This window comes from Myotis myotis, unplaced genomic scaffold (assembly GCF_014108235.1).
Source record: "Myotis myotis isolate mMyoMyo1 unplaced genomic scaffold, mMyoMyo1.p scaffold_m19_p_4, whole genome shotgun sequence".
NCBI lineage: Eukaryota > Metazoa > Chordata > Mammalia > Chiroptera > Vespertilionidae > Myotis > Myotis myotis.
The window spans coordinates 5262084-5285165 of NW_023416346.1; the positions used below are offsets into that span (position 1 = coordinate 5262084).

At 47.5% G+C, this 23082-nt stretch overlaps 1 protein-coding gene across 1 annotated transcript; it reads left to right on the plus strand.

Moving 5' to 3' along the window:
• Positions 1-4245: 4245 nt before the first annotated feature.
• Positions 4246-20893, plus strand: CHST7 (carbohydrate sulfotransferase 7). Its single transcript, XM_036304357.1, has 2 exons — positions 4246-5889; positions 20759-20893. The coding sequence occupies exon 1, from the start codon at positions 4395-4397 to the stop codon at positions 5856-5858; it is 1464 nt and encodes a 487-aa protein (XP_036160250.1). The 5' UTR covers positions 4246-4394; the 3' UTR covers positions 5859-5889; positions 20759-20893.
• The last annotated feature ends 2189 nt before the right edge of the window (positions 20894-23082 follow it).

Here is a 23082-nt window from a genome sequence, read left to right on the forward strand (position 1 = left end):
AGACTGTAGGTTGGGGCCAGACTATAAAATCTTTAGAAGGCATGCTAATGAGTAAGGACAGCACTATGAAAAACCTTATGAGGTATGCTAAGGAGTGTGAAGTTGGTCTTGTGGGCCTCAGAGCGCTGTCTTACAAAGGTGTGAACACAGTAAAAGAGGGAAACAGAGAGACCAATTAAAAGATGATGGATCACACAATGCTGGAGAGGAAAAACACAGTGTGGATTGAGGAACGATGACATTTTGCATGGAAAAGGGTTAATGATGGAGCCATGTTTAGGAGGCACTCACATGATAGGTAGATGGTGAATGGCTGGATGTGCTGTCTGAGAAAAGGAGAGGCATGTACAAAGATGACTGTGGGGTTTCCAATACTGGCATGTTCATGTGTAATAATAGCATTATGCAAAACAGGAAATTCACGAGGAATAGAGGGGTATAAAGGATTTGGTTTGGGATGAAACGAATTTGAGGTGCCTGGAGGGCATCCAGGTGCAGTTGCTGGGACAAAAGTAGAATTATGAGATTAATGAGTTCAAGAGAGAAATCTGGAAATGCTATTTGAGTGAACAATGAAGACTTGCTGGGAAAGGCCATGGTAATTGAGTCCCAGGTGGTTGAATAAAATGAGAAAAAGATCCTAAGGATAGAGCTTTGGGATTCCCAATATGTTCGGCTAGCCCAGTGATGGCGAACCTTTTGAGCTCGGCGTGTCAGCATTTTGAAAAACCCTAACTTAACTCTGGTGCCGTGTCACATATAGAAATTTTTTGATCTTTGCCACCATAGTAAAACAAAGATTTATATTTTGATATTTATTTTATATATTTAAATGCCATTTAACAAAGAAAAATCAACCAAAAAAATGAGTTCGTGTGTCACCTCTGACATGCGTGTCATAGGTTCGCCACCACTGGGTTAGGTGGAGACTATGTAGGAGATTAAGAAGGAGCAACTTGAGCCATAGCCGGTTTGGCTCAGTGGACAGAGCATTGGCCCTTGGACTTAAGAGTCCCAGGTTCGATTCTGGTCAAAGGCACATACCTTTGTTGTAGGCCCCCACGCATGTGCAAGCAATTGATGTTTCTCTCTCTGTGTCTCTCCTCCTCCCTTCATTCTCTCTAAAAACCAATGGAAAAAAAATATCCTCAGGTGAGGATTAACAAAATTAAAATTAAAAAAGGAGCCACTTGAGAGGTAGTAAGGAAACTACAGGGAATGGAGTTATGTTTAAAGAGGAAAGAATGAAAGTAACCTTCTCACAGTACAGCTTTTTTATTGGTGGGAAATAGAGTGGTATACAGTGATATCCTAACAATCTTTCTAGAATAATCCCTTTGGCCAGAGCTTGGAAATCTGTCTGGTCCTTAACATGTTAGAAAGTCAACCTCTTAAGGATGTGAAAGACTGAGCATAACATATAATTAACTAGAGGCCTGATGCACAGATTCGTGCACATTGAAAGGAAATTAATTAGAAGGTGGCCGGTGGGGCGGGACTGGGCAAGATGGGCTGGACACACCCTGGAGCCAACCTCCTGTGGTCCCTCCCTGGCCAGCTGCACCTGCAGCGGCGCTAGGGCTCAAAGGGTGTCTACGGAGTGAGTGGGGTCCCTCTGGCAGGTGGGGTCCCTTGGCCTGGCTTGCAGGGATCGAGCCAAAACCGGCAGTCCGACATCCCCTGATGGGTCCTGGAGTGTGAGAGAGTACTCTGCAAAGTTGCTGTTGCTTGGCAGCTCCTGCGTTGAGCGCCTGCCCCCTGGTGGTCAGTGTGCATCATAGAGACTGGGGTCTACTGGTTGTTCGGTCGTTCGGTCACTTAGGCTTTTATATATATAAAGTTTGAGATGTACTAGTCTAGGATATCCTTTCTCACCTGTCTGGTGCTTGGGAGGCCAGTTGGTCTGGGAAGCATCAGCTGGAAAGGCTTATTCTCTGATCTATGTGGCTAGCCCAGGCTTCCTCACACAGCAACTTCAGGGTTCCCAAGAGCAGTAAGGGGGCAATCCCCACAGTGGAAGCTTTTTTTCAAGCTTCTGCTTGTGACCCATTTGCTACTATCCCTTTGATCAATACAAGTCACAAGGCCATCCCAGGGTCAGTGTGGGTAGGTATTGCCAAAGGGCATGAAGAGAGGAGGATACAACTTCCTGGTTATTTTAAAAACCTATGACACTCTACTGGGGTTTAGACTTTGCGAATAAAACACCTTTTGCACTCTGCCCAGCCACATCCCTCCACTCAAGTGAGCACAGAGCCACCTATTTGCTTAAAAGAAGACAGGAGGGTGGATATAAAAACATGGGGAAGGAACAAAGGTATAGATTTACATTGGAAAATATATTCTTGCCACAAAGGAAAAGATGGGTACAGATGTAAGTGGATATATAGGTCTGGTATCGGAAAAGTGAGATATTATCTAAAACAGTTTCATTTTCTCTTGAAGAAGGAGGTAAGGTTATCTGTTGAGATGGGAAGGAGTCGTGGAAGGCAAAGAGAGGGATCAAAGATCTAAATACTAGTAGTGTAGACGTCTCCTTCTAGAAGGTTTGAAATAGTCTTGAGCCTGGAAATTGACATGGAAAGTACAGGATCTCAGGGACCATTTGAGATTGATGATTATGACTTTATCTTGATGCAATCTGTCCTGTAGGGAAACTTTTTGCAACAGTGTCTGCAGGCACAGAAAGAGCAAAATGCAGGGTTTGGGAGATTTTGCTAAATAAGTAATTAAAAGACAGAGGAAAATGGAGTTTAGGTTATTGGCAGAAGTATTATTAAAATAATGGTCTGGAGTCTTTTTGCTGAATATGAAAATGAGAAGAAAATGGGGGTACTGGTCAATGAGGTTGGAGAGTAGAGAAAATTTGAGCAAGTGATTGAAAGGAGACAGAATTGTGGACAGAACGTGGATGTTTGAGCTGGTGATTTCATAGGTGGAGTAGTTTCTGTGATGAAAAAAGACTGAAGAAGAGCTTTTGAGATGCTCTGACTCTTCCACTTTGAACACCTTTCCCTTGTGATGAGAATTGCTTTAGAGCTTCCATTAACTGTACACCACCTTCTGCAAAAGAGTGCTCGTTATCCTGAGGACACAGAGCAAAAAATTATCCTTTTTAGTTCTCTTTTGGATTTCAGGAACTCCGAGTTTAATCTGCCTCTTGGACTTCCTGTCACTTTTTCATCCATCCTCGAGTACATGTCCCCCCTTATGGGTCTTCTAAACACTGAGCTCCCGAGAAACGCCTCCATCTTCCCACTATGATTCTGTAAATGTTTTTTGCTCACTTGGGTCAGAAGTCTCGGTTACGCCAACACCAGGAAGTACAGAAGCACTAAAAATCATGGCACTTTTAAAATGAGTAAACAGATTCTCAGGATGTCTGTAAAAGGTGCATGCACCTCAGGGGGCAAAACTCAACTCAACACTTGACATTTCACAAAGACTACACCTTAATAACTAAGTGCGCCATATGACTGCAGTAGTGCCTCTGAGCTCTCTGGACCTCCATGTAATGTGCAATCTTCTCCCCCCCCCCCCCCAAATCCTCACCGGAGGATATGTTTTTATTGAGATGAGAGAGAGAGAGAGAGAGAGAGAGAGAGAGAGAGAGAGAGAGAGAGCAACACTGATGTGATGGGCTGTCTCTCCATACGTGCCTGGCAGGGGATCAAATCCTAAACCCAGGTATGTGCCCTCACAGGGAATGGAACCTGCAGCCTTTTGGTGTATGAGATGATGCTCCAACCAACTGAGCCACCGGGCCAGGGCGCAGTCCTGTATTTTTATCTAAGTGGAGAGATTCTCCATCCAGAACTCTAACACTCATCCTGGGCGGATGTGGGCACTGGATGTAGATGGTGACCAGGAACCTGACTCTAAATAGTGTGGAAGCGAGCCTGCCTGTGAGAGAGATGGCCAGGCAGGGGACATGTGGCCAGAGAGGCAGTGGAGATCTCTGGGTGGGGTCCACGTCCCATCACTGGGTACATTCCGTACACGAGCCCCTCCCTTGCCTGATGTTAATTCATGAAGACTTGACTTCATTACGGAGGAGTTCGGGAAAGGTGGGGTCTGGCTCCGTGCACCCCAGCCGGCGACTCCACCCCCCACCACCCACCCCCGCAACTCCGCCCAGCAGGGAAGGAGGCGGGGAGAAATTGCGGGCGAGGCGGGCGGCTGCCAAGGCGGCCAATCGGCGGCTGAGCCGAGGGACCGGGGCGCCGCCACCAGCCACACCGCCTCCCAAGTTTCCCCTGCGGATGCCCAGCCCCGGTGGCTCCGCTCCTCCCGGCTCAGAGGGGCCCACAGGGGCCGGAGGAGCGGACTCCCGACAGGGTTCCTAAGCCAGGGGAGAGGACGGGCGCCCCACTCGCTCCGAGGGTCGGTCAACGATGAAGAGCCGGCGGCGGCGGCGCAGGGAGTACTGCAAGTTCGCGCTGCTGCTGGTGCTGTACACGCTGGTGCTGCTGCTCATCCCCTCCGTCCTGGACGGCGGCCGCGACGGCGACAAGGGCGCCGGGCCCTGCCCCGGCCTGCACCGCAGCCTCGGGGTGTGGAGCCTGGAGGCGGCGGCGGCGGGAGAGCGCGAGCGGGGCGCGGAGGCGCGGCCGGCCGCCCAGGGGCCCGCGGGCCCGGCCCCCGGTGCGGCGGGCAACCTCAGCGGCGCCGTCGGGGAGACGGTGCCCGGCGAGAAGCAGCACATCTACGTGCACGCCACCTGGCGCACCGGCTCGTCGTTCCTGGGGGAGCTCTTCAACCAGCACCCGGACGTGTTCTACTTGTACGAGCCCATGTGGCACCTGTGGCAGGCGCTGTACCCGGGCGACGCCGAGAGCCTGCAGGGCGCGCTGCGCGACATGCTGCGCTCGCTGTTCCGCTGCGACTTCTCGGTGCTGCGGCTGTACGCGCCTCCGGGGGACCCCGCCGCGCGCGCCCCGGGCGCCGCCAACCTCACCACGGCCGCGCTCTTTCGCTGGCGGACCAACAAGGTCATCTGCTCGCCGCCCCTGTGCCCCGGCGCGGCCCGGACCCGGGCGGAGGTGGGCCTCGTCGAGGACGCCGCCTGCGAGCGCAGCTGCCCGCCCGTGGCCCTGCGCGCCCTGGAGGCCGAGTGCCGCAAGTACCCGGTGGTGGTCATCAAGGACGTGCGCCTCCTGGACCTGGGCGTGCTGGTGCCCCTGCTGAGGGACCCGGGCCTCAACCTGAAGGTGGTGCAGCTTTTCCGCGACCCGCGGGCCGTGCACAACTCGCGCCTGAAATCCCGGCAGGGGCTGCTGCGCGAGAGCATCCAGGTGCTGCGCACCCGCCAGCGGGGCGATCGCTTCCCGCGGGTGCTGCTGGCGCCCGGCGTGGGCGCCCGGCCCGGGGGGGGCCCCTCCCGCGTGCTGCCCGCCGCGCCGCGCACCGACTTCTTTCTCACCGGGGCGCTGGAGGTCATCTGCGAGGCCTGGCTGCGCGACCTGCTGTTCGCGCGCGGGGCGCCCGGCTGGCTGCGGCGCCGCTACCTGCGGCTGCGCTACGAGGACCTGGTGCGGCAGCCGCGCGCCCAGCTCGGGCGCCTGCTGCGCTTCGCCGGCCTCCGCGCCCTGGCCGCGCTCGACGCCTTCGCGCTCAACATGACGCGGGGCTCGGCCTACGGGGCGGACCGGCCCTTCCACCTGTCGGCGCGCGATGCCCGCGAGGCGGTGCACGCCTGGCGGGAGCGGCTGAGCCGGGAGCAGGTGCGCCAGGTGGAGGCCGCCTGCGCCCCGGCCATGCGGCTGCTGGCCTACCCTCGCAGCGGGGAGGAGGGCGACGCCGAGCCCGGCCTGGACGAGGAGACATCGCAGGAGGTGGAGGCCGCTGGCGCCACGTAGCCTCCCGGCCGCAGCCCGGGGGGAGATCCGGGTAAGGGGGCGCCTGGGGCCGGGAGGGGCCCGGGAGGGGCTGGAGGGGCTGGGGCCAGCCTGCAGGGGAGGTCGTGTTGCCGGCCCGGAGCTCACCCGGTCAGGACAGGTCTGAGCGGTGGGAAAGCGCTGCTGGCAGAATTGGAGCGTCGCCACCTGCCTCCTCCAGGGAGGGCCCCGAGATGAGAGAGGTTAAGTATGGCTGCGCCGGAACCCAGGTCTAGGCACTCCCAGTGCCCTCTATGAAGTAGGAGTGAAGGTCATCTGTTGAGAATTGGGGGAGTGGGAGGGGGAACAGAGGTCTGGGGAGAGCGGAGAAGGTTTGAAAGTCACACTGGAACTTGAGACCGGAAATTGACATGCAGAGCATAGAATTTGGGGGACCATTTGAGGTCGATGATGATGACTTTATCTTGATGGCAATCTGTGCTGTGGGGTTAGGTGGAAAGTTATTGACTCTTATTCTACCTCCCCCAATCTGTTTCATATTTCTTCTCTCTCTCTCTCTCTCTCTCTCTCCTCTCTCTCTCTCTCTCTCTCTCTCTCTCTCTCTCTCTCTCTCTCTCTCTCTTTCTCTCTTTCTCTCTCTGATGTGGAGGTTCCAGAACTTTTCTTCTGAGTTCCCAAGCACACAGGCATAGTCAGGCTTCTCTTGCAATAGTTTTTGCCCGTGTGTGTCTCAGGCTCTGGTATAGTGGCCTAGAATGCACTTAGCTTTCCTCCTGGCTCATGTGGAGTCTCCTCCTACCCCCACGGCTGGTGTTTGCAGGACATTTGACCATATCCCATTTACAGCAATTCCCAAGAGCTGCTTGGTCAGCTTCCTCTAGTGCCGACAGACCTCAGGGCCGGGCTTCCCCTCGCTTCATCCCATCCGTTTTTTGTTTTTTTTGTTTTGTTTTTAATATTTTTATTTCAGAGAGGAAGGGAGAGGAAGAGAGTGATAGAAACATCAATGATCAGAGGGAATCATTGATTGGCTGCCTCCTACACGTTGGACCGAGCCCGCAACTCAGGCATGTGCCCTTGACCGGAAGCGAACCTGGGACCTTTGGGTCCGCAGTCTGACGCTCAGTCCACTGAGCCAAACCAGCTAGGGCAACCTTAGATCCGCAGTAGCAACAGGAGGAGCTTTGTGAAAAGACACGCCCACCCCCCACCCCCCACAATTTGTTTTGTTCTTTCTCTGTAAAGTACACATCCTGAGATGCTCAAATGGGGCTGAAATGATCTCAGAATGTGTTCAGTGTCTGGTCAGTTGTTGGCCGAGGGAAGAGTTTGTTCTGCATGAGGCTGACTTTAGGAGTCTAGTCAGTGGCATGGGGATAGCTTTCCCCAAACTGTGTGGGAGTTGGAAGGGTGAAGCTTTCTGCACTGTGCAGTCCAGAGGGGGAGGAAAAGCCGGGCCTGGTGGGAGGAAGTGACTTAAGTTTCCATTCATTATTTTATAGTATAATTCACTATTCCCCTGGGATGACGCTCTGAGGACAAAGTTGAAGATGTTAATGAACATGGATATTGTTGTTGTTAGTAGCAGCTGGCTGAATTTTCTCCCAGTAATCAAGTGGTTTTGTATGTCAGTTTCTGTACTTTCTGGGAAGTCTGTGTTCCTTCCTGGTTTCCAGAGGAAAGGACAGTAAGGCCCAGGGTGACTTGTCACATCTGAACAAAAACATCCTTTCATCTGTTAATCCTGTATTTACAGATGTAAATAACATAATGGTCCCTAACCCTCCTTCAGAGGCCTGAGGAATCCCCTCTCCAGGGCAAATGCTGCATTTTATGACTTTATAGAACTGACAGTCTCCCAGAAACTTTTCCCCCATTTTAAAAATATTTTATTGATTTCAGAAAGGAAGGGGGAGATAGAAACATCAATGATGAGAGAGAATCATTGATTGGCTGCCTCCTGCACGCCCCCTACTGGGGATCAAGCCCGCAACCCGGGCATGTGCCCTTGACCAGGAATCCTCAGTTTTCTTAACATTTATTGAGTGCTGATTGGGGTGGGATAAGAAAGAGAATAGAGAGGAGGGTTTAGTACAAGGCTTCATCTTCTAGGACGTTACTAGTATAAAGGTGACTACGGAGGAGACACTAATGCTGCTGTTTGGAAGGCCAACCGGGCTTTCTCTGCAAGGCTGCAGGGACATCTGGGAGCCAGTTTTAGGCTCTTCCATACTTTGGTGACTAATCCCTTCCTCCCACATTTCTGCTGGAATTATTGGGCACTTACCATGTCTCCACCAACATTATTGACCCATCAATGAGTTTCTAAAACCCTGTCAGGCTCTACTTTAGGGAAGAGAAGGGAATGGATCCTTATGTACCATGCATTGAGTTGGGCATTGTACATATATCATTATTTGGACATGTTATCAGTTTTATAGATGAGGAATCTGAGACTCAGAGAAGTTAAGTAATTTGCCTGAAGTCACACCTGGGCTGGTGAGGGTGAAGCAACTTTGGTGTTCGAACCCAGAGCTCAGAATCTCTCCATTATAACACACCCTTACCTGGCCTCCCTTAGCAGCCCCTGGCAGCACCATTGGTACTCCAGCCATTCTTAGAGACTAATCTGGGGTGAGAAACACATTTAGCTTTATTACTAATACTAGAGGCCCAGTGCACGAAATTCATGCACTGGTAGGGTCCCTAGCAGCTGCTGGCTGCCAGTCAGGTACTCCCTCCCTTCCCCTGGCCAGCCCCGCAGATCCCCCCGCCCCCCCCCCCCCCCCCCGCCGTCAAACTCACCGATGAACTCCCAGTCGAGGGGACAATTTGCATACTATGCTTTTATTATATAGGATGTTTCATCTACTGAACAAATCAATAAAATATCCTGGAGCTACCAACAACAACCTACACAGGATAGCTGGTAACTCTCCAGCCAGCCTCCCCATGGCTGCCCTTCTCATGGGGCATCTGACCATGCCCTCAGCTCATCAGTGAAAAAGGTCTACACATTAATTGACCTGAGTAACTCCTGGATGGTCCAGACCTGACAACCAGGATTTGCCAGGGAGGGAGTCGGTGCAATTTTTTCAGGGCTGGATGGGGACCTCAGCACCCTGAATCAAGTTACCAAGGACCCAGACCCTTTCCACCTTTTGCATCTTTTTGGATTTCATGCACCATCTTATCTTCCCACTGTCGCAAGATGGTAGCCTCAGCAACAAGCATCACTTCCTCACACAACTACTCAGGGTTTTTAAAATGCAGAAAGGGAGGAAACTGATCAGCAAGTAAGCAGTGGAAGAGTTTTTCCTTATCTGTCTCTCTTTCCTTCAATCTGGTTATGGAAACCTTTCCCAGAATCCCCTGCCCCCAGCCAACTTCCTATTACGTCTCACTCGCTAGAATTGACTGGTCCAAAAATCGTTGAAAGTGACTAGCATCATCATGTTTGGACACATTACATTCATTGGAGGAGCTCTTGTTTCTAATGTCAATACCTGAGTTCCACCCCTAGAGATATTGATATAATTGGTCCGGCATTGGGATGTTTGTAAAAGTTCCCCAGGTGACTGACTGTACTGTAGAGAGAAGCTGAGGACCACTGACTTAGACCAGTCATGATTCATCCCCCAGGCTAGCTTGTTGCCACGGGAACAAGATCAGGATGGGGGCTGTTAATGAGCAACAAACTGTCTGCCACAGTAATCCTATATAATGAGAGAAATATGCAAATTAGGCCAGGACATCATGCCCAGCTCAGAGCATGCGCCCCCAGCCCCAGTGGACACACACCACACACCAGGGCTGGGGGCGGGCTCCGAGTAGCCATGGCATGGCTCAGAGCCCACCCCCAACCCCGGCGCTGCCAAGCTCCGAGGCCACTCCTGCCGGGGATTCGCGGGCAAGCAAACCACACAGCCTGCCCTGGGAGCAAGGCCCCTGGTGGGAGTGCAGTGCTGTCCAGCTCCAAGGCCACTCCCGCCAGGGGCTTGCAGGCAGGAACACCACACCACCTGCCCTGGGAGCAAGGCCCCTAGAGGACCCACGGACCAGCCCAGGGGGGCATGCTCCAAGCTGCAGCGTGGCTGGGACCAAGGCCCCCAGCAGACCCGCCCAAGAGGGTGTGCTCCAAGCTGTGCCGCAGCGGAGACCAAGGCCCCTGGCGGACCCTCGGACCTACCCAGGGGGGCATGCTCTGAGCCGCTGCGGCCAGACTGTTGCTTAGGCCCGCTCCCCATTGGGAGCAGTCCTAAGCCATCAGTAGGACATCCCCTGAGGGCTCCCAGACTGTGAGAAGGATCAGGCTGGGCTGAGGAACACCCACCCAGTGCACAAATTTTGTGCATCGGGCCTCTAGTTTATGTGAAAGAACTTGAAATTGTGAAATTCCAAGCAGATGTAGGGTATTAATATGGAAAGGGGAAAATGTTTTAAATTATTCATGACTACGGTTCCCAGCAGACTGATGTGCTATCCTATCCTTTTCACCTCTACCCTTGGTAGGACCCAGGCTTTCATTCCCATAGGCATTTAAGACACCTTGAAAGGAGATAAGTGCACTGTACCTTAATTCCCAAGAGTCAGAAAGCTTTTTTTTTCTGAGGAAATCATCCAAACAGAAAAAGCAATGACCAACCACCCCCAAGTCCCTAACAACATTATGAAAGTCATTCCATTTTAATCAGGTTATTATGCTCCAAATGGCGCATGTATAAATATTACTGCAAGGAGAACCTCGTGCTTCAACACAGACTGCCGATGAGAAGGCATTTGTTAAACATTGTTCCTACACAGATTTCTCATTCAAGAAAATTAGTTTAAGTTTCCAATTGTAAGGCATTGTGGGTGCTGTGTTCATGCTAGAGGGATGGAAGTTAGGAGGGATAGTGCATGTGTGTGTACGTGTGTATGTGTGTGTGTGTGTATCCATAAGTAGGTACCTGAGTGGCAGGGCTACAGTAAGGTGTAAACAATTTTTATTTTATTTTTAAATATATATTTTTATTTCAGAGAGGAAGGGAGAGGGAAAGAGAGATAGAAACATCAATGATGAGAGAGAACCATTGATCAGTTGCCTTCTGCATGCCCCACACTCGTGATCGAGCCCACAGCTCAGGCATGTGCCCTGACTGGGAATCGAACGTGACCTCCTGGTTCATAGGTTGATGCTCAACCACTGAGCCATGCCAGTCGGGCATCTTTACACGTTTTCTCTATGCTCCCGAGAGCTGTCCTTGTATCTGGGGGAGGGCAAAGGTGTGAATTTGCAGTTGCTGAGGGCAGGACTCAGAGAGTTTTCAAAGAGGTGTTTTTTGGTCTGGGCAGAGATTTTCTTCTCATGTATACAAATGTAATATAAATAGTTGGCAATGATGCTTTGAAAAAAAAACACATTTATAAGCAGCTGGCTTAAAATCCCTCAGTACACCTTTTCTCAGGCTCAGCATGAGCAACACAGAAAAGAATGAAACTAAAAGCTAAACTGGCCTTGCTTTTTTGTGTCTGATGTTCTAGTCGCACAAGATGACTAATAAATGAACCTCCCTCTCTGTGAGGGCTTCTGACTCCCTCTACCTCTTGCTTCATAATGGAACTGAAGGAACTTGCTCTACTGAAAGAAACATTTCTGCTTAGATGCAGTATAGAGGAAGAACGGTAGAGACTGAGAAACAACCTTGGCCCAAGTTCAAGAACACAGGGAAGTGAACTGTTAGGGAGCTGAATAGGAAGTAGCTTCAATTGGAGAAAAGTTGCAGCGCTCAGTGATATGTTCGTGAGAATTGGAGCCCTTCAGTTTTGCTCCCTGCCCCCCATGGCCCTCAGGCACCAAGCCAGCAGCCCGGTTTGACATTTCTGCAGCTGGTCTTGCTCACATTAAAGACCATTATGCTGGATCCTGGGAAGAAATTGGAACATCATTTGATAGTGAATATATATAGGGTGTCCCCAAAAATGTATGCACAGTATTTAGCTGATAGCTCAATTGATGTTTCTTTCTTTTCAAATTTGACCCATTAGAATGAGTAATTATTCAAAGTGTGTATACATTTTTGTGACATGCTGAATATATATATCATCATCCGACGATATAATTTTAGAGAGGGAGAGAGAGAGAGAGAGAGAGAGAGAAACATCGACCAGCTGCCTCCCATACATACCCTAACCAGGGATAGAACCTGCAACCTAGGCTTGTGCTCTGACCGGGAATCAAACCCACAACCTTTTGGTGCATGAGATAACACTCCAGCCAACTGAGCCACCCGGCCAGGAATGACAGTGAATACAAGTATTTTAAATCAGAAGATTAAGAGGATGTGAAAAACAACCACCAGATCTGACTTCCATCCTGACCATATTTGTTTGGAGTAAGCAGATTCTCCTCCCGTGAAGAGTCACATGCCAAAAATAATCACCAAGGGAGACAGGTTTTTACTCATGGCATGGAAGCCCTTTCTGTTAACACTCCTGTCACAGGCCCCAGTAGGCAGCCCCAGGGGCACAGGGAGAGCTGTGAGGGCCCAGGGCAGTCTTTGGGCTATGCCATCAAGAAGCCTCACATCTGGGCAAAACCCAGATGCCCAGAGGGATGGTTTGGAGAGATTAATTAATATTGTGTGATTAAGATCATTTGGGCCTGGCTGGGGTGGCTCAGTGGTTGAGCGTCAACCTATGAACCAGGAGGTCACAGTTTGATTCCCAATCAGGGCACATGCCTGGGTTGGGGGCTTGATCCCCAGTAGGGGGTGTGCAGGAGGCAGCCAATCAATGATTCTCTCTCATCATTGATGTTCCTATCTCTCTCTCCCTCTCCCTTCCTCTCTCTGAAATAAAATAAAAACATATTTTTAAAAAAGGTCATTTGGACTTGGTAACCAGCAGCTTGGAAGCAGAGAAAGCAGCCTAACTGAAGGTCTGACACAGAACATTACAGAGACATTCATAAGGTATGGGAGCCAGTAGGGGCGTGAAACTGAGTTCTTTTATAAAGATGAACTGAAGAGAGTTATGAGCAACCCCCAGAGTGACCTGGGAGGCTAAGTAAAGCAGTCCTTGCATACACACAGATAAGGGGAACATTAAGTAAAAATGTCCCAGAGCTTAGAAGTCACTTTCCCCAGGACTAAGACCAGACATTACCAAAAAGGATGCATTCCTGCCTTGGAGAGATTATGGGAACAGTAAGCCAGAAATACTAAGATGAAGATAATGTTTTAAAAATAGGACTTCCTTTCAAACAGCGTGGAGTTTGGCATATGTTAAATAGACAGATTTTGGAAGCAATAAAAGCAGATGCTATCTCTTGCTCTAATAAAGAATATCACCAACACAGATGTAATAAAGGAAAACAAGACATTTTTCATGTTCTACAAACAACAAAAAGTTACATGTTGTTGCCTAAGAATAGCAAAGGGGGCTATTTTGCAAAAAAAGAGATGGTTGGCTGAAAATAAACACGCCCCCAAAGAACAACAAAACTCTTAGCATGATTGAATGCTTTTTAAATTAATTTTATTTTTATTTCTCAACAACCAAAAGGGAAGAGAAATGCTTTTCACCTCAGGAAAAATCCATGTCCTGCTCCTAAGTATGGCCATCTCTGGCAATCCTACAGGCCCCGGGGGAGGACTGGTTTACGCGCTCTATTGTCCTGTGCCAACATAAACCTCCTCTCAGCCATGGGGCCACTTTATCCCCTCCAGCTTGTGGACAAGGCTAGGAAAGGGAGGAACAGACACAGCGCCTCGCTCTGCAGGGAGAGCTACCGGAAGTGACGGGCTGGACTTCGGCTGACACACACAGACTCTGTATACTGACCAGCCATCCTAACCTGTGAGTCCTGAAACTGATGAGGGCAGACCCAGTGCCCAGCACCCCTTCAGCCACGCCATTGGCTGATGGCTCCAGTGGAGGCCAAAGGGTCGCCTGAGTGGCAGCTGCAAGCTCTGGTCACTTCCCAGCCCCATGCCCTTACTAACCCCTGCCATCTCCACTTGGTGGATGACAAACATCTGTAGGTGAGTGGTCAAATATATGTTTTCAGTGCTGACTCAGTTCCTTCATTTGACTTGGGAATGACCTAACTCACAAAAGCAATTATGTCTGCCAATTAAAATTGTATCTCGGAGCAGTTCAAGGAAAGGAAACAACAAAAGTCAACTAGGCAAACTCAGCTGTTTTCAAATTTTATTAATACTGCTTAGGAGCACATTCATTTCGTTCTCAAGTGAACTCAAGAACTTGGGAAATTTTTAGTTGGGGTTGGGGTATGATAAAATTGGAAACATTATTGTTTAATTCTATTGGGGGACTATAATGGCCATTTAATCATTGCACTGGCTGACCCTGGGGCTTGACTAATGACTCACATGGATTGAGGTTTTACTCTGATTTCCGGAGCAGAAAAGTGGGTCTTTTCCTCCCACCATGGACAGAGAGAAGGGTATAAGGGCAGCTTAGCTCTTTACATGGGTTGCTCAGGTCCAAGCAAATGACCTCTCCCCTAATTTCTCCCTGAAGTCCCCAGACAAGAGAGAGAGAGAGAGTGTGTGTGTGTGTGTGTGTGTGTGTGTGTGTGTGTGTGTGTGTTACTCCATCCCTGCCTGTTTTCATCAGAAGCAAGAGTTGTTTCAAGTATTAAATACAACTGAAACTAATATTGACTAGCCCAAGTACGACAGCACCCCCTGCCACTTAACTTTTCAGATTGAAAGTCTGAAAGTGATTTATCACATTTATATTGTTTATAGTGCATTTCTAGGCTATTTCGTGGCGGGGGAGGGGGGTAACAGATTAGCAAACTGTTTCCTATTACAGTTTGCTTTAGATTCACAATGGATGGATGCTTGCACTTTGATATTTCTGGTATTTCAAGTATTATTTTGCCATCATGCCTAAGCAGCTCCCTTTAAAAAAGTCATTAACTTAATGGTTCTATTGTTGTAAACATTGTCAGTCATTTCCGGTTTCCTTGGCACTGCATTTCACTGATTGGAGGTGCAGACAGGAAGGTTAAGAAAGCTTAACAGATATGCTTAGATGGTAACATCATCTACAGAGGGTGGCTCCAGGGTCAGATGCTGGGAGAAGACCCTACAAGGACACTTTGCCATTGAAAAGGAGGCTAACGAAGTCCTCAGGCCATTTGTTCTGGAGTGGGTCCAGGAGGAAGGCTGTTACAATGGGCTGGAAAGTAATTCACCAGTGATAACGGGACCGCTGAATACCCGGAAATCTCATACCCCTCAGCCCAAGTGCCAAGTCACAATACCAACTTTTAGCATCTGTGAAGTCTCTTTTGGTGGTAAACCCAGGATGCTGCACCTGGCACAAGCGAATGGGCAGGGGCAGATGACTACTTTCAGATACAAAAACAAGAGCAACTTGAAGAAGGGTGGACAAAAATCTACAAGTGTGGTTCAAGCAATGAAGTAAGGTGTCCAAGCAAGTTCCCAGATCTACTTGGGAGGCCCAGGGCTCAGTACCTGACTTGAAAGAGGACAGGAAGGCCACCGAGAGAGGCAGAGCTGCAAGTTCATGTGGTTGAATCTTCTGTTCTCACACTTTAAAGCAAGCAGGAAGTTGATTCTTCTTCCTCCCCCATCCCAGCTGAAAAAGTATGATTAAAATGCTGTGTGTGTCTTCCTGAGTTATTCTGCTGTAGCCTGGGGGGCTCAGCACAACCAAGTGCATGCAATCACAGTCCAGGCTCCTTCACCCAGAAAGAAGTTTCCCTTTGATGGCCGTGAGGCTAGTAGGAGGTCACCCAGCTGCATTTAGGGTCCAGCTGGTCATTTAAATACTCAGGGGAACTGTAGCAAAGGCCATAAAATATACACAACTCATTGGAGTATGACTTTGAATCTTTAAGTAAACAATCCTTTTTTTTAAGGGAACTTGTAAATTTAGTATTAAGGAATGACTTCACATTTCAATGCCACATATTAAAAAACCCTTTTATGCACAATTCACAAGACAATGATATAAAGAAATCATATATCACTGCTTGGGGTACTCCATTAAACAGTGAGATGTGGTTGTTACAAGGTAGTTTTATTTACTTGCAGCAAATAAAGGAGAGACAGGAGATTCATATCCAAAGCCCTGCCTTGCTAAGGGAAGCTTAGCCATTAATTATATGCACTATTTGGTCAATTATCTATATATATAAAAGCCTAAGTGACGGTTACAATGGAACAACCAGAACAACCAGTCAACCAGTCGCTATTTTGCGCACTGACCATCAGGGGGCAAATGCTCAATGCAGGAGCTGACCCTTGGTGGTCAGTGTGTGCCCACAGGGGGAGCACTGGTCAGCCAGAAGCCGGGTTCATGGCTGGCAAGTGCAGCTGCGGCAGAGGGAACCTCTCCCGCTTCCACAGAAGCACTACCTAGCAATGGCAGCAGGCACAGCAGGCCAGGATAAGTGTGAGTGGCACAGTGCCCGGCCCCAGTTTAGGCTCCTCCCTGGCTGCCTGTCGCTTGGCACACTGCTACATCCCCCAAGGGGTCCTGGATTGCGAGTGACTGTGTCATAGCTTATAAAGTAATGCATCCCACACACAGTTAAACAAGGAAGGTGGCTTCTGCAGTATTTGAAAAAGAGATCTGTGGCTGCTTAATGCTAATTCATCAGAAGAATCTCCAAACTGTCCACATCCTGTTTATTCTACATGGGGATGAACATGCACTCCTATATATTGGGAACAGTCTCATAGATTTAAAAATTAAAACCTGGCCAGGCTACTCTAACACTGAAAAAACAGGATGATACAGCGATGACATGCATGGACTCTGGCTTGCACATTTTATGGTCAGCCCTGATTCTGACACTTATAACTGTGTGACAAAGCCAATTACTTAACTTCTCTCTGCTTCAGTTTTTCCACCCATAAGATGGGGAAAATGGTACTACTGCCTCAGAAGGATCATGTTAGATACTACTTTTTATAATCAGGGCAAAAAAATGTAGCTGCCCATACAACAGCAAGATGCCTTTCACCTATATAAAAAGTATGGTCACTGGTGCATGCAGCATCCCGGATTGCAAGAGGGATGTCTGACTGCTGGTTTCAGGCCTAAACTGGCCGTCAGACATCCCACGAGGTGTTCCAGATTGCAAGAGGGATGTCTGACTGCCGGACATCCCTCGAGAGGTCCTGGATTGTGAGAGTGTGCAGGCCGGGCTGAGGGACGCCCCCGCCCCCGCCACTGTGCACAAATTTCATGCACTGAGCCTCTAGTATGTTGATATCCTCTTTGCAGTTGGCTACTTTCATCCCGTTGAGTTCCTTGTTAGCTCATCCTGTTTACTGCTGCATCTGCAAAATACTGGGCTATACTTTAACATTTAGCAAGAAATAACATTTAGAACTGCCCAGACCCTGAGATCCTTGTCCTAGCTAACAAAATCTCTATAAATCTGGAAATTAATTGTACTAAGATAATTTTGGAATTATCTATTTTGTATTATCATACAACATAGGTCTTTAAATACCTAGCAATGGCTACGAATGACTTATGAATGACTGGAAAGGTTTATATTTGTTTGAGGTGATTCAGGCAGTAACAAACATTTTCATTCTCCCCAAATTCTGGGTAAGTGGAAATAGTTTTAACCAAGAAGTTTAGTAGCTTAACATTTAATTCTTCATTGTCAAGCATCTAGTAGTTTAAAGACAGGGCAAGGCTAGCTACTTGGTCACTGCTGGCTGATAAACTGAATGATTGGTTCTTAAATATGCATCCAAAGTTGAATATTTCATAGCTCCAACTGAAGAGGGCCCCCACAGTATTAAGAAGAGTGGGATCTGGAGTGAATTTAATTTTTAATCCTATGTCTAAAACACTGGGGGCTTAAGAATTTTGAGAAACGTCACACTAAGAATTAATGGAAATAGGAACCAAGATGGTGGCATAGGTAAATGCCTGTACTCGCCACCTCCCAAAACCACATCAAAATCACAACTAAAATACAGAACCCAGCTCAAGTGACTGGGGAGGCTGAGCCACTGGGCCCTATAAAACACCTACTACACAAGGCTACTCTACCAACTCAAGGAGACATAGCAGCTCTACCCAATACATACAAACAAACACAGGGAAGCAGCCAAAATGCAGAGACAAAGAAACATTTCACAAATGAAAGAAATGGAAGAAAGCAAACTACTGGATATAGAGTTCAAAACCACAGTTATAAGGTTACTCAAGAGTCTTCTAGAAACCTCCAAGGAACTTAGTGAGACTTTCAAGGATCTTAGTGAGAATGCCAAACACATGGAAAAAGACCAGTCAGAAATTAAGCATACACTGACTGAAATAAAAAATAATATACAGGTATTCAACAGTAGAGGATTCTGAGAATCAAATCAATGATTTGAAATATGAGGAACCAAAAAACAGCCAGAAGAGCAAAAAGAAATAATCCAAACTATGAAGATCATGTAAGGAGCCTCTGGGACAGCTTCAAGCGTACCAACATTTGTATTATGGGGGTGCCAGAAGAAGAGAGGGAGCAAGATGTTGCAAACCTATTTAAAGAAATAATGACAGAAAACTTCCCCTACCTGGTGAAAGAAATAGACTTACAAGTCCAGGAAGCGCAGAGAGTCTCAAACAAGAGGAACCCAAAGAGGACCACACCAAGACACATCATAATTAAAATGCCAAGGGCTAAAGACAAAGAGAGAATCTTAAAAGCAGCAAGAGAAAAGCAGTTAGTTACCTACAAGGGCATGCCCATACAACTGTCAGCTGATTTCTCAACAGAGACTATGCAGGCCAGAAGAAAGTGGCAAGAAATATTCACAGTGATGAATAGCAAGGAACTACAACCAAGATTACTCTACCCAGCAAAGCTATCATTAAGAACTGAAGGTCAGATAAAGAGCTTCACAGACAAGAAAAAGCTAAAGGAGTTCATCACAACCAAACCAGTATTATATGAAATGTTGAAGGGTTTTCTTTAAGAAGAGGAAGAAGAAGAAAAAGATCAAAATATGAACAACAAAATGGCAACAAATATATACCTATTAACAATTGAATCTAAAAATCAAAATAAACTAATATGAAATCTAATGAACAGAATAAACTGGTGAATAAAATAGAATCAGAGGCATGGAAATGGAACAGACTGATGATTCTTAGAGAGAAGAGGGATGGGTGGGGGAAGAGATTAAACAAAGATCTTATATGCATACTAAAGGTCCAATGCACAAAATTTGTGCAAGAGTAGGCCTTCCTTCCCCCGGCTGCCGGCACTGGCTTCCCTCCAGCACTCGGGACCTGGGCTTCCCTCACAGCCCCAGCTTCATCTGGAAGGTCGCCCAGAAGGACATCCGATCTAATTAGCATATTACACTTTTATTATTATGGACTAGAGGCCTGGTGCATGAAATTCGTGCACAGAGGGTGGGGGAATCCCTCAGCCCAACCTGCACCCTCTCCATTCCATGAGCCATCAGGGGATGTCCTACTGACGCCTTAGGCCCACTCCCCATGGTTCTCTGCTCTCTGTGAGGCCTGGCTGCTTCACCCCACTGTTCTCTGTCTGTGGGGCCTGGGGGCTTCACCACCACCCTGCACGAACAGAGCCACCATGCCCTGCTACCCACTCTCTGTCTCTGTCTGCCGGGCCTGGGGGCTTTGCCGCCACCTTGGTGATGAAGCCCCCATGCCCTGCTGTCAGCTCTCTGTCTGCTGGGCCTCGGGGCTTCGCCACCATCATGTGAAGGAAGCCGCCACACCCTGCTGTCTGCTCTCTGTCTGCTGGGCATGAGGGCTTCATCACTGCTGCCACACTAAGGAAGCAGCCACACCCTGCTGTCAGCTCTCTGTCTGCTGGGCATGGGGGCTTCACCGCCATTGTGGCGATGAAGCCCCCATGCCCTGCTGTCCACTCTCTGTCTCTTTCTCCCTGGCCTGGGGGGCTTTGCCACCACTGCTGCATGAATGGAGCTGCCATGCCCTGCTGTCCGCTCTCTGTCTGCCGGGCATGGGGGCTTAGTCACCACCGCTGCGTGAAGGAAGCCACCACGGGGGCACACCTCCAGCCCAGCAGCCTCACATTGTGTCCGCTGGGCTGGGAGCATGCCCCCAGCCTAGCAGCCCCGTGTTGTGTCTGCATCCCTCCCTTCCCCCGCGGCCTGGGCTTGGGATGCTGGCGTCGTCGCCCTGGCAACAGCGTCCCACCCCTGGCCTCTCGGCGCCTGCATATGCAAATTAACCCACCATCTTTGTTGGGTTAATTTGCATACTTACTCCTGATTGGCTGGTGGGGGGTCGTGAAGGTACAGTCAATTTGCATGTTTCTCTTTTATTAGTGTAGATATGCATTACCTATGGACACAGACAATGGGGTGGTGAAGGCCTGGGGTGGGGTGGGAACTGAGTGGAGGGAGACAATGGGGGCTGGTGGGGGGAGAGGGACATCTGTAATATTCTCAACAATAAAGATTAAAAAAAGAATTAATGGATATGTTTATATTTTAACCACAACAAAAATATTGAAAATGGTAGGAAATTTGATAGTTTTTTTAGTCTACTTGGGGGCTACAGGTATAGCTTCAATCCCACCTCTTTCCCTCACTCTACCTAGTCTCAGAAAGCTCTATTTTCCTTAAAGGCACCCCACAGGAGCATTTGCAGAAAGCACACTCTGACAGAGGTACCCCATCTTTTTCCTGTCTTTATTCTCATCTAACCCCCCTTGGGTTACACTTATTCCTGGACTGTCTTTACAAAGCAGAAATGATAGATACTGGTTTGGTATGGATTTCTAGCATTGAATAATGCAGCTTAGATAAGGAAGATTAAAGGTTTAATATTTAAGAGGCTTTATATCATCAGGATTCAACAGGCTGTTTGTGAATTTTGGTGTTCTGAAGTTCAAACATCCTTTGTTTCTTTCCTTCCAGGTCAGGCATCATGAACGGGGCACTCAGCATGTTGAGTGCTGTGGAGGCAATCTATCACGCTGTCAGAGACTGGGACTTGATTTGGTACCAACTGCTGTGCAATTCTGGAGAGCAGGAATATCATGAGCGTATTAAATAATGACGGACACATTGGTTGAAACAAAGTTTCCAGTAAGGAAGTGCAATGTGGATAATCATGGCAATAAAATAGGAAGAGCTTTAGTTCCCAGCCCGAACCTGCCTCGGCTGGAGCCATTTCAACAAGGCGTCCTCACAACAAAAAAGATGCGATTGGTACCATTTCCCATCATCAGGTGTCTGGACAAAACATTAATGTGAATAAGGGCCAAGCACGGTCCTGTGTATCTCTATTAAATTACGCACTATTAAATAAAAGGTCTAGATGATATTGTTTTAAACCTGACTCATCCAACCCTTCTTCAAACAGCTCCCCTTGCCACCACCCCTGAACTGATTTTTAAAAAGTAATTTCTTTCTGTAGGGTGGGAGAGAAATGAACTGAAACCATTTTTTGCTTTTAAATTGTTCCATTTGGTGTTTTGTAATCATACTATTAAATGACTGAGTCATGCTAATGATAGGATTTTTGTTTTGTTTTGCTAGGAAGCTTCAGATTTTATGATGTAGTTTGATTCTGGGGAAAGCTAGTCTACAAAGTTTTTCAAGCATCTAAATCAGGTTGTCAAAAACATTTTCTGTGAAGAGCCAGACAGTAAAGGGTTCCTGCTTTATAAGCAAATAGTTGCTCACTTCTGTCATAACTTCTCAGTTCTGCATGAAAGCAGTCACAGACAATATGCAAATGAATGAGCATAGTGTATGCCAACAAAACTTTATTTACAAAACAGGCAGTGGGCTAGTCCGGATCCAGGTGCCGGCTGTCATTTGTCAACTCCTGGTCTACTAGTAAATGAAGCTGGAGAGGAATCGCTTCCACCTAGAAAAGAACCTCTCAGTGAAGAATACGATCATACTACACTTCTACTAACAGACAATACTTTTAAAAGACAAAACAAGGTCAGTTCAGCCAGTTAATCTTTTTATTTTGAGTTTTGTAAAAAAAAAAAAAAAGTACAGAAAGAGCTTTGAGAAAAATGTGTTAAATATCAGCAAAAGCAGGAAAACATGTGACTAGCTTTACAATATCAATCTAAACATATACACAAAGGCAAACATTAAGTAGGATGCTACGGAAAGACAGCACTTTGGGGTCTAACTTCAGTTTTCTTTATTGCACATAAAGGTTGCTGATAACTCCAAGTCTTCACTTTTTCACAGTTAAACATATTTTAATATTATTTTGTATAACATGTTTATATAACGTACTGTTACATAATGTTAATTTTATAAAACCACCAGTTTGCCACAGTTAAATGGAAATAGAAGACAAAATTCTCCCCAACTACAGTATTTAAGCTTTCTATAAAAAGTTCTCCAGAAGGTCACATCGTCCATGTTTAATTTATCCTATTCTATGTAAAAAATTGCTTTGTAGCTATTAAATGAATATTGGTGGCCTTCGCATTGAATAAATTTAATGAACAAAAACTTCTAAGTAAGAAGACCAGATGTATTTTATGTAAAAAAGAAAACCTAGGAGTAGGTGACACTACTATGAAATCATACTTTGAATGAGTGCGTGCAGTGATACATTCCAAATCCATAGAGTGACATAATACCCACACAACCGAAAATCATTCTTCTGCTTCTACAGAGCCCACAGCTGGAACAATCACAACAAAAGTCAACCCCCAGATGTCCATGCAGTTGGATGGTCACCCAGTAACACTGGATCTTAACTGTATTTAAGTGCTTTTGACAGAGATGTAGAGTTATTCAAGCTATTTCCATGTCCTTTTTCTTCTGAGCTCCTCCAGCACACACAGGCCCAAATCATTCTCCATTGGCAAAGAATTGAGGTGATGATGACATCCCGTTAACCCTTTTTAAAAGGTGGCCATCAGAAGAAAAGGATGGCCTCTCCCAAGTGCTCTCATGTCTATTTCAGACCTTTTCAAAAGGCAGCAGAACAGGAAGACCTTCCTTCTCATCTTCTCCAAGGCTCAACTAGCAGAAAACCGGTGCCTACGTGTTCCATGTGGACCATGGTTATCGTATACCCTGCTTACAAAAATAAAATTTACATCAAAAACTTTGGTTTTGCTCTTTACAATTTCTCCTAGCACTGGGTGACAAGACAAGATGTGTTTGTTATTTTTTTTAAAAACTCTACTTATGAAAATTGAAACTGGAAAATATGGTTTACTTCTAAATCTTGTTTTGAAAGGACTGTCAAAAATCCT

Excerpts from the sequence above, each read along its gene's own strand:
- CHST7 (XM_036304357.1), top strand. The coding sequence starts at position 4,395 with ATGAAGAGCCGGCGGCGGCGGCGCAGGGAGTACTGCAAGTTCGCGCTG.